Below are 12,428 nucleotides of genomic sequence, written 5' to 3' on the forward strand. Positions count from 1 at the left end.
TGCATCGTGATGTTTGAATTTATACATCATTCCCTATATAATAAGACTCTTCCTGGTCTGGTTCTGAATCCCCACCCAACTTGGGGTTGTTATATTCCCTTGAACCTCAACTCTGTGCTTTCTGTTTCATTAGGGAAAAGATATCTTCTTCAAAGTTTGTTGTGGGTTAGAATAATTCTTTCGGGTATTTGAGAATATAGCGTTTTATGCTTCCAATAACAAGATAGAATATAATTGTATTACAAACTTTTGATTCTACCTAATAGTTATCTCCGCTTGTTCATTTAAAAAGTAGATTGAATAATATTTTCTTTATTCTTTCAACTAGATTTGTAAGGACAGAGTTTTTCCTCTTCCAGGGCTATGTAAAAATAGAACTAAGTTTAACATTTCAGATAGTCAGTGATTCTTAATTGCAAGTGTGTGATTGCCTAAAAGCTCAAAGGGATCGAGTTTTACAAAGGCATGTTGCATTGAGTTGTTTACTTTTTTTCTTTCTGAGACTTACACTATTACTGTTATTTTAAGAACCTTTACCAGTTTCACCTGCACTTCAGAAACAAGATAGAATGCTAAAAAGATGGCAAGATATCCAGCTATGGCTATGCTCTAGAAAAGTAATAGCAGCAAAAAGAATTCATTATGATGTCAACCCAAGTGTGCAGACATTACTTTTAAAAGAGGTATCAGTGAGATACTACTCTAGAGCTCAGTTCATGCCTACAATTAAAAGAATATATTAAAAATATGAAATGAGTGATATTACCTATGAAATTTTGACTCAGAAGAAAAACATAAAATAGTATAAAACATAAATTGTATAATAAATATGTTATTACCTCCTAAAATAATATCTTTATAATTATAAATAAATATACATAGATTATTGGGAGGTGCATGGTATTTCAAGTGAAGGTATGTTTTTCCTAACATCTTTGAAATGTTATCAATTGTGACCCTCACATCTCAGCTGTATATCCTCCAAGTGACTAAATTGTATTCAGTTTTATGTATGGCATGAATGGTTGCCATAAAATTTTATTGATTTTTTTTTGCATGTGCCCTGACCAGGAATTGATCTGTGATCTCCTGGTTCATCGGTCGACAGTCAACCACTGAACCACACCGGCCGGGCACCATACATTTTTAAGCCGGATTCTTTGTTTTGCCATTTATATAAGTATGGGAAATCCTACAGTTTTTGACTTATGTAGATGAATAAAACAATTTAAATTCACTAGTGTGTTTCCTATAAGAATGTTAGTTAGCAGTTTTTAAGCATTTAAGATTCTATTGTAGCAGTTAAAAACCATATTTCTGAATTTTCAGTTGTATTAAGTTAAACTGGACTATAATTAATACTTCAAGATTCTCTGGCTTATCTGGCACAAGTATGATAGAGGTGTTGAAGATAAATTTAATTTATCTTTAATATTAAATAAATAATTAACCTTCATTTTATTTTAATTAAACAACCACTAAATTTAATAGCCAAAAAATTCATCCTTTGGCTTTCTGCTAACAGTTGTAGATAATTATTGTTAATCAAATTACTAGTTTGTGATGAAGTGCTCCCTACTTACTGTATGCTTGCCTTGCTTTCACCTAGAATTTAGGGCCATTACTTTCTGTAACCATTTCAGTGAGCTGCCATAGTTTTCGGTCTGTACTGTCACCTGATCCAAGCATGCGCCCAAAATATCCACTGTTTCTGGCTCCTGTCTGCTGATTCTGCTTTGCAAAATCTTTCGTTCTTTGAGCTTTTGCTTTAGCCAAAAACCAAATTTAAGAAATTCTTTGGAGTGTGGACATATGCCATTTGCTTCTTTAGCTCCCATGTTATGTAACTTGTTAGCTTTTATTAAACTTGTAAATAATTACAACAGTGGCATCCCCATGTGCAACTGCGTGGCTCGTGTGTCAAAATAAAGGCTGCTTGTGAACTTGTCAGAAGAATATGAATGCTCCACTTGTGCTGCATTCAGCTTTTTATTCATTTTTTATTTTTTTTAATCAGCCACCTATTCTTTCATAGTGTTTGGTTTAATTATCTGATTATTTTATGTGTTATACCAAGGTAAGTTTGATGTATTAAACTTTGTATTCTATGTGATTACATGTATCTCATAGTACTTATTATTACATACTTTTCCATTTAGACATGCTAGTCATTTCTAAATAAATATATTTTGAACATAAACTAAGTGGCTCCCTCCATTTTTCATTAATTTGAAAAAGTGTGATGTATTACTTCTTGTAAAATTCATTCTTAAAATAGAAAAGCTACCATGTATTACTTGTGGCAAAAATGTAGGCACACCTAATGTGAGAAGATATATTTTTATAAAACCATAGTATATAATTATTTGTCTTAGCAAAAAATAGTTTAAACTTACAGAAAGATATAAGAAGTAAATAGCAGGCCCTACTAGTGCATTTAGGAAAAGTGAGACTTTTTATTTTACACAGTTTTTTACAAAAATAATTATTTTCTAAACAGAAATATTTCTATTATTATTTATGGTATCTATTTTCAAAGAATAAATAATTTGATAGATTAAATAACTATGTTCTAAAAAATTCCCTGTTAGGAAAGGATGATATTAAATAGATGTTTTTTTATACTTGTCTTAAAAGAAAAAGAATATGGATTTGAAAGTGTATTTGTGCTGTTAATGTCTGCATTTCAGTTAAAACTATGAAGAAATTCTTTAACATAATAGTATATGTGCAAAATAGGACCACCTAATTCTCTCACACATGTCTTAATTCATAATATTGATTGCTAACACCGTATTGTAGTCTTTTCTATTTCTCTTTCTTTATTTTTCTCCTACTTTGACATTTTTCTTAGTTTCCTGGAGTCTGCATTTTTTCTTTTCTTCTGAAAGAAAGTTTTAGGGTAGCTCTGTCTTGGATCCAAAGCTTTAATTCAAGAAGTGGCTGACATCATTTGTAGTTCTGGCCTTTATCTCCTCATTTCTCCCTTTTGCTGATCTTCCTCCCGTGGAGGAAACAAAATTACATCATAGGAATGTGAGCCATAGTAAGCCTTTAACCTTTCTTTACTTTGCTGTCTTCAATATTTCACTAGTGAGTATAATTCTACTTATTCTTCTTATTTTGCAAAACATATTTTGAAAATGGATATATACTGAAATTCAAAAAAGAAGGTTTGGAGATTGTTTCATTTTCAGTTTTAGTAGTGCCTTATGTGTGGAAAATTTATAGTAAGAGCTTAACATACTGTTTAGAGTTGGGTTTTTTTCTATCTCAACAATTTGCCACAAAAAGAAATAAATTAGGATGTGCTGGTTATAGTCCGTTTCTGTTTCTAACATCTTTGTATATAAAAAGCTACTATAATTTGCAGCTGCTGTTCACCAGTATTTTGCAGCTATATGCAAGTGATTAGTTAGGAAGTATGTGTGAGTGATGCTCCATTTATAATGCTCCATTACAAAACAACATTGGATTTCTCTATGGTAATGAAATCTAATTCTAGGATTTTAAGGCATTTACTTAATTACAGAGCCATACGTGGAATTACAGTGTTCTATCTGAAATTTGTCCCTATATACAATGACCAAATTATTTGTATTAATCTTTTAAATGTATTTGTTTTCTTTATTTTGAATTGGCTAGTCCCTTTATATTTTGTCATTTTGCTTTAGGACCCACATCTTTTTAGAAGGATAACTACAGATGGCTTTCTCTCTCTTTTTTTAAAATATTTTTTTACTGGTTTTTAGAGAGGAAGGGAGAGAGACAGAGAAACATCAGTGATAAGAGAGAATCATTGATCGGTTGCCTCCTCCATGCCCGCAACTGGCGGTCGAGCCCACAACCCAGGCATGTGCCCTTGATCGGAATCGAACCTGGGACCTTTTAGTCCGCAGGCTGACGTGCTATCCACTGAGCCAAACCGGTTAGGGTGGGCTTTCTCTCTCTCTCTTTTTTTTAACATCAATAAATCTTTACCTTGGAAAGAACTCAGAATATAGTGGGTTATAAAAGATAGGTACCAGGAAATGAAATCTGAATCTATATTAAATTTATAGATATGATTCATAGTGTGTCCTCTCAGTGAGGTGAGATATAAGATACCTTCTCAATTTAAGATTAGAATCTGGAAAGTCTGGGTCAACATTTTAAGTTGTATCTAATTAAATACATCTCTATAGATGTCCCTTAAAGTAATAAAGTATATAGAACTAGGTGTTTTCCCCCCTAGCAATCAAGTTTAAAATGTTATACTTTTTGAGAAGTAGCATTACATTAAAATGTTAAGCTTTTGAGAAGTAGTATTTTAAAGATGTGACGTTGTAAAATCTGTTGTAGAGCAGTGCTTTTTTTTTTTTGCCTTCCAGCGTATGTTTATTTTAAACATTTCTTGTTCATATAGACAATGTACTATTGAGTAGTAAACTGATTTAAAATTTATTTTTCAGATGAACCAGAAACTCGAGATGCGTGGTGGGCAGAAATCAGACAAGAAATAAAGTCACATGCTAAAGCATTAGGCTGTCATGCTGTAGTGGGCTACAGTGAATCAACTAGCATCTGGTAAATGATAATACAACATGCTTTTCTAGATGCTGTAACTTACAGATTGTCTTCTGAAAGGGGAAAAGCTTTATGTAAATATAGAGAGAAGAATAGCAGGTGATCCAGGCGCATGGTCTTTAGAGTACCTCAGACTGAGGGTTAAATGCCATTTTTGCCTCTGAGTTGCTGTAAAATTTTGAGAAAGTTACTCTATTCCTCTGAGCCTCACTATACACATTGAATGAGAATATAATACTGACACACAGTAAATATTAACTTTAGGCTGATTTTATTCTAGGTTGTGACTCTATCAACTTCTACCTCTGGGATCTTTGGAACCCTTGATCTATGCAAATGTACTGCCTTGTGTCTTTAAAGCTCATCTGTACACTCATTTTTTAAATTTTTTATTTTTATTTTTTTTTAGTAAATCTTTATTGTTCAGATTATTACATTTGTTCCTCTTTTTTTCCACCATAGCTCCCCTCCACCCAGTTCCCACCCCACCCTCTGCCCTCCCCCCCCCCCCCCCCCCGACTGTCCTCATCCCTAGGTGCACAATTTTTGTCCAGTCTCTTCCCGCATCTCTCACACCCCTTTCCCCACCAGGAATAGTCAGTCCATTCCCTTTCTATGTCCCTGATTCTATTATAATCACCAGTTCATTCTGTTCATCAGATTATTTATTCACTTGATTCTTAGATTCACTTGTTGATAGATGCATATTTGTTGTTCATAATTTGTATCTTTGCCTTTTTCTTCTTCTTCCTCTTCTTAAAGGATACCTTTCAGCAATTCATATAATACTGGTTTGGTGGTGATGAACTCCTTTAGCTTTTCCTTATCTGTGAAGCTCTTTATCTGACCTTCAATTCTGAATGATAGCTTTGCTGGATAAAGTAATCTTGGTTGTAGGTTCTTGGCATTCATCACTTTGAATATTTCTTGCCACTCCCTTCTGGCCTGCAAAGTTTCTGTTGAGAAATCAGCTGACAGTCGTATGGGTATTCCCTTGTAGGTAACTGAGTTTCTTTCTCTTGCTGCTTTTAAGATTCTCTCTTTGTCTTTTGCTCTTGGCATTTTAATTATGATGTGTCTTGGTATGGTCCTCTTTGGATTCCTTTTGTTTGGGGTTCTCTGTGCTTCTTGGACTTGGAAGTCTATTTCTTTCACCAGGTAGGGGAAGTTTTCTGTCATTATTTCTTCAAATAGGTTTTCAATATCTTGCTCTCTCTCATCTTCTGGCACCCCTATAATTCTGATGTTGGTACGCTTGAAGCTGTCCCAGAGGCTCCTTACACTATCTTCATATTTTCGGATTCTTTTTTCATTTTGCTTTTCTGGTTGGGTGTTTTTTGCTTCTTCGCATTTCAAATCTTTGCCTTGATTCTTGCGCTCCTCTAGTCTGCCGTTGGGAGTCTGTATAATATTCATTATTTCAGTCCGTGTATGCTTAATTTCTAGTTGGTTCTTTATCACAACATCGTGGGTCTCATTAGATTTCTTGAGGATCTCAATAACTTTTTTGGCGGCTTCTAGACAGTTCTTAAGAGACCTGAAAAGTGTGGTTCTGAACTCAATATCCTCCATTGACAGTTTTGTCCTGTTTCTTTGTCTCCGCATTTTTTATGCTTTCTTGGTGCACCCTCTAGTGGTCTTTGTGCGCAGTCTTGTTGTAGTTAAGCCTTGATTGTTGTAAGTAACACTGGGGGGGATTTGACCTCCAGGCCAACTGGCTGTGAGAATCAGCTGTGTCTGCAGTGGGAAAACTTCTGTCCTCTGGAGAGGTGCTAATCTAGCCTTTGCCTGAGGCTGTCTGGCAAATGGCTCTGTGCAGGGCTTGGGCGGGGCGGGTCTCGGGATCAACAGAGCGGGCGGAGGGAGCAGTTATGGCTGCTCTCAGTCCCATCCCCAGAGGCTCTGCCTCTCAGAGTCCCAGCAACCGCTGCAAACCTCGGAGAGAAAGCTGCCCTCGTGTTCAGACCGAAGCCAGACAGTCCTGCTTCTCCCGTTTGAGTCTGGGTCCCTAGAGACTCGCCCAGAACTGGATCTCAGAGACTCCTTCCCTATTGAAAACAACTGCGCCCTCAGCTACCAGCCCGCTCCGTTACCTCTGCACCTTTGTATTTTCTGCACTGCGCCTCCTCTGAGTCTCGTATGCTGTTCTCCTTCCTTCTAGTTGAAGAATTTCCCCTCAGCCAGTCTTGCTGTGGTTCTGGGCGATGTCCGTTCTGTCTTTTAGTTGTATTTGTGAAGTGGTTATTCGAGGCAGCTAACTCCGGTGTTTACCTACGCCGCCATCTTGGTTTTCTCCCTGTACACTCTTTCTACCTTCTTTTACTAACTGTTCTTTCTCCTACTAACCAAATCATTCTAATTCTGCCAAGCAATGAAGGGACTTTCATACTATTAGTTCTCAAAATCTTTTTTCCCTACTTCTCATTTGAACAACCTCTTCTTTTTTAAAGTCCATGCTGTTCCACAGTTGACTTTTCTCCCTCCCTCCAAAGCAGTCTTCTGCCTGTCTTAATTTCTTCTCTGCCCTCTCCTCCAGTTAGAGTTATTAACTCAATTCTATCACCCTGGCATTGTATTTCTCATTCTTAAGTACCCTATCTCCCCTTGACTTTTAACCATACTCTGGACCTCATTTTCACTCAAAACTGTTGCCTCTTAAAAATGTGAAACTCTTCCATTGCCCTAGGAGCAATATTGGTGAAGAAATTGCTTTGGCATATGACTGAGATTTTGCTGCCTGTGGATTCCTCTAGTATTTTTATGGTTTCCCATCTTATGTTTAAGCCCTTTATCCATTTTTGAGTTTATTTTTGTGTAAGGTGTAAGTTGGTGGTCTAGTTTCATTTCTTTGCATGTATCTGTCCAAATTTCCCAACACCATTTATTGAAGAGATTGTCTTGACTCCATTGTATGCTCTTGCCTCCTTTGTCAAATATTAATTGAGCATAGTGGTTTGGGTCGATTTCTGCATTCTCTGTTCTATTCCATTGATATACATGTCTGTTCTTGTGCCAGTACCAGGCAGTTTTGAGAACTGTGGCTTTGTAATACAGCTTGATATCTGGTATTGAGATCCTACCCACTTTGTTCTTCTTTCTCAGGATCGCTGCAGCTATTTGGGGGGTGAGTGGGGTAATGCGGGGTTAAGGACACATATGCAATACCTTAATCAATAAAGAAATTTTAAAAAATGTGAGACTCTTAAGAGTTCATTCTTGGATCACAATAATTTCCTCCACACCATTTGCTCATGCACACCTGGTTTGTTTGGGCCTCTATCATAACCAGGGATTTTTCTAGTTCCTTACTCAGGTTCTGGTTTTACTTATTTCTGCCATCCTTGTACCCTACTATAATTTCCTTCAAAGTTTACAATAGATATCATCTAAAAACTAACCTTCTGCTGTCTTATTTTCCATCTTCTGTTCTTAGATAATTCTTACTGGAATTATTACATGGATAATTCTTTTGCATTTGTGGTGATCATTATTAGAGAAGAAGGATTAGATTGTAGTAAATGTGGACATTACAGAGCCATGCCTGTTGCATCTTTATCTTTACAGTCCATGTATTATCTTCTTGAACTGTTTTATTCCCATTGTAGTTCTACTTTTGTTAAACTACTAACTCTATTATGCTTATCCTGCCTTATTCCCCATATATAGTCTTGCTTCATTCACAGATTTAAGGGCACACACTTTCAAGTCCTAGGGATATGGTTTTAAAAGACATAGTTTTTGTTATCAGATTCATATTATACTGGAGAATTATGATGAATATACATTTTATGATAGAGATATCCCAGGATGCTTTGGGATCCCAGAGGGTTGGAGGTTAAAGGTATGATTAGAAGAAAGTGTTAATGTAGTAATTGAAGCTTGAATGGAATCTTGGAGGATGAGTATGAATCACATAAATGAAGTGAAGAGGCATAAGGAGTGTTCAAGGCTAAAAACAACACTGGAGGAGGTTTAGATTCAGTGAGGCTGGAGATAGGTCACAGATGTGATGTCTACAGACATGAGTCCAATTAATTTACTTAGAAGTTTGAATTCATCTGACACAAACTCCTTTTTTTTATCTCTAGACCTCAAAAAGTCTTTATATTGAATCCCATCTTTCCTAATGTGTTCTGTTCTAACCCATCCAACTTACTATTACTGTATTAAACTCCTTGAACTACACCTGCTCTTATAGCTCCTTGATTTAGTGTCTTCTAGTTACTCCATGTTATTCCTTCTGACATTCTCAGTACCCACTTGCACATTTGAAGCCTGGCCTCTCTCTAATCAAGTGATCATTTCTTTCTTATCCTCTGAGGCTTCCCATCCATTTACACTTTGTTTCCAGCCTTTTGTCCCTAGGCTGCTGCTTTTCTGATTTGCTTTGTGATCTCTTTCAGTATTTGTGTTGTCTACTTTTTTTCTTGGCTTTCAAATTGGGTAATATATAGTAAAGACTCTCAAAGAATTCTTTTGAATATAAATTTTTAGTATATACATAAAACGATGTAGTTTAAGCTCCATTTAGTATATTTTGGATATTATTTGTTTCAGGTACTTTTTATTAAGTTTATATTAAGCTTTAGCAACATATATATATATATATATATATATATATATATATATATATATGTAGTTTGCTTTTAGAATAACTTAAATAAAATTTAATGTGCACTTAGAAGATTGTAATATATTTTAATGAGCTATTGCCTGATTCAACAATACGGTTACTACTTTTATTTTGAAGTATTCCTATCTTACTCAGCTTTACCATATTTTAAAGGAATTTATTGTCATTAATATACTTTATCTTTTACAATTTTTAAGTAATAAAGAATTCTTGCCTTCTCCATTTTAATAACATTACATTTCTTCTATTTTCTCTCCTAGGTTTAGGAGGTAATCCTGTGATATTATTAATATTTAGTAGAGTCTAACCTGAATTTAAATTGTCATCCTAGTAATCACTTTGATATTTAACATTTTCCAAACTTAGATTACCTAAAAATGTTAACTTGTTTTTTGTTTTTTTTCTTTTATAGTGAAGAGGTCTGTATTTTATCTGCATCTGGCACAGCAGCTGTACTGAACCCTAGATTTCTGCAGGATGGCACCGTGGAGAGCTGTTTGGAACAGAGGTTGTCATGGCAGCCTGGCTTGTTTTCCATAAGGGCAGAGAAGGGAGAGGTTGATTTCTTTTGTCAGAGCTGAGATAAGTCTTCTCTGTGAGGGTGGGTTAGTGGGACAGTGTAGGAATCAGGACCAGGCACTTTACTGATTTTTATCTAATGCACAGCAACAGAGCAGTATTGAGATCTGCACTATATGACACACATAATTTCTAGTATCTTGATAAGTGACATGTATGATTACCAATTGCAGAATTTCAAGGAGACATTTTTTTGTTTGTTACATTATAGAAATAATTTCTTTGATTTGATTTTTTCTTTCTTTTGTCTTACCTCTAAAATGGAAAAAGACTATGAAACAATTTTCATAAAGAGAATTCTTCATTTATAAAACCATCAAAACACTATATTATACCAAAATTATATATAAAGTTTCATGGAAAGTGAAATGTTTTTATTAGAAATTCTTAAATTACATTTGCATTATATCTGTCATACAATAAGAAAATATCACCTTTTTTGTCTAACCATTTGTTTTTATGTTGTATCCCAAAGAAAAAACTTTGAATTAATAGTGTTTTTTGTCAGATGGTAAGTCATCACACAAATTGATAAAAAATGATTTTCTATTTGTATAAACCTTTTCTCTCACATGGTTCTCATTTCATGGTCATTTGTAATTCTTACCAGTCATAGTGGTACTCTCTGTGGTAGAAATTGTTGTGTAGTTTGTACACAAGAACTATGTATGTAATATGTTTGTTTGTTTTTAAAGAAACACAGAATTTTCAAGTGTGCCTTATTTTTCTTCTTAATATATTCATATAGGCTAGAAGAAAATTTGCCTGCAGGCTGTGGATTTTGCCATATACCATATGATGAACTGAATATGCCATTTCCAGCTCATCTCACATATTGCTATAACTGCAGGAAACAAAAAGTTCCTGATGTTCTCTTTACAACTATAGACCTCCCAATAGATGCTACAGTTATTGGAAAAGGTTGTCTTATTCAAGCAAGGTATGTTTGTGAAATCAGTATTTGGGGTCCCTGAAAGAGTATGGGGTATGGAGCCAAATAGACCTATTTTCAAATATCTGCTCTGTTTCCTACCTGGGATCCTGGACAGGCTAGGAAGTTCTGTCTGAACCTTGTATATTATCATAGAGAAAATTGGGAGGAAAAATACCCTCATTATAAAACTTAAGTAAGTATATATTAGTTTTAAATATTTAAATTCTGTATATATTTTTATGATGATGATGATTATTAATTAACCTGTCGAAGGACCAGGATGTGACTCAGTATGCTTTTGGAAACTGACATTTTTCTTTTAAAAAACAGTGCTACTTAATATTTCTTTTATTATTTCTCTTAGCTGGTAAGAGTTCCTTTTAAACTGACAAGAGTAGGAAATGGTAAATTGTGGTAGGCATATGGGAAACAGCTCTAATTGTCTACTAGTAGATCACTAACAGCTGCCGGGTTACCAAGTTCAGTGAGCATTTCTGTCCTCATCTTCCTTGACATTCCAGCATAGTCATACAGTTGATCGTTTTCTCTTTTTTGAAACTTCTTTGACTTCAGAACTGCAAATCTTCTGCTTTTTCCTACCTTTATGAATGGTGTCTAGTCTCCTTGTTGATTCCTCTTCATTTCTTGATCCTTGAGAGCCATGGGTCTGGATCCTCCTTTCAAAACTCTCTCCATAGTTGAACCCATGTTAATCTGTGTCTGTGTCTCCCAAATTTATAACTTCAGTCCAGAACTTTCTTCTGAGCTTCAGACCCATATACTAACCTGCTACTTCACATCCCATTTTAAAAATTATTTTTAAAAATTTTATCTTTATTGTTGAAAGTATTACGGATATCCTCCTTTTTACCCATTGACCCCCTCCCCTTCCCTCCCAGCCCCTCCCCAAATCTTCACCATGCTGTTGATGTGTCATAGATGTCTCATGCTTATTCCAAATTGAACTGCTGATTTTTTCTACTTTCATATTAGCCATCTCTACTGTAATAAATTATGCCTTGCTCTGTCCAGTCCTTTATGATAAATATGGTATTTTTTGACATTGTCCTTTTCCTAATTTCCCCACTTGTTATTACATAGTCATGTTGTGTTTTCTTCGAAATATATTTTTAATCTACTTACTTTTGTTTTATTCCCTCCTGCATTTTAGGCCTTTCATTTTGGGTGGTTTTACTTTTGCATGAGGTATATCCTTTAGTATTTCTTTGGTTGGGTCTGCTGGTGGTGAACTTTCTATTTTTGCTTATCTGAATGTGTTTTTTTTATCTTTTTAAATTTTTTTTTATTTTTTATTTTTTTGAAGGATTATTTCTTAGTTTTTTAATTATAGTTTTCTCATCTCCACCCTTTCTTTCTTTCTTTCTTTTTTTTTCTGGTTTGATGGGGAGTTGAATATTTCTTTTTCTTTTTTTTTTAATTAAATCTTTATTCAGATTATTACAGTTGTTCCTCTTTTTTCCCCCATGATGAGGCCCAGCTATGAAGCAATGCAAGCTGCTGTGGGGTCTTGGGCCTTCTTTTGGATGTTCTGGGTCTCTCTGACCCAGCTGCAGTTTGTTAGGTAATTTTAGATTGCAAAGGGCCAGGCCATTCATATGCAAAAGCCTCTGCACACAGCTTGGGTGGGGCGGGGTCTCAGGGAATCAACAGGGCGGAGCAAACAGCTATGGCTGATCCTTAGCCCTGCCCTAAGAG

General features: G+C 35.2%; 1 protein-coding gene across 5 annotated transcripts in view; it reads left to right on the forward strand.

Moving 5' to 3' along the window:
• Positions 1–12,428, forward strand: part of C2CD5 (C2 calcium dependent domain containing 5) — a gene marked incomplete at its 5' end in the record, with an annotated part of 95,122 nt that overhangs the window by 46,455 nt on the left and 36,239 nt on the right. For all 5 annotated transcript variants that reach the window (XM_081083326.1, XM_081083325.1, XM_081083329.1 and 2 more), the window contains 3 exons: positions 4,452–4,566; positions 9,612–9,707; positions 10,527–10,718. In XM_081083326.1, the coding sequence (XP_080939452.1) occupies positions 4,452–4,566; positions 9,612–9,707; positions 10,527–10,718 (403 nt within the window). The remainder of the gene's footprint in view (positions 1–4,451; positions 4,567–9,611; positions 9,708–10,526; positions 10,719–12,428) is intronic.

Source organism: Myotis nattereri (assembly GCF_964212035.1).
Source record: "Myotis nattereri genome assembly, chromosome: 2".
NCBI lineage: Eukaryota > Metazoa > Chordata > Mammalia > Chiroptera > Vespertilionidae > Myotis > Myotis nattereri.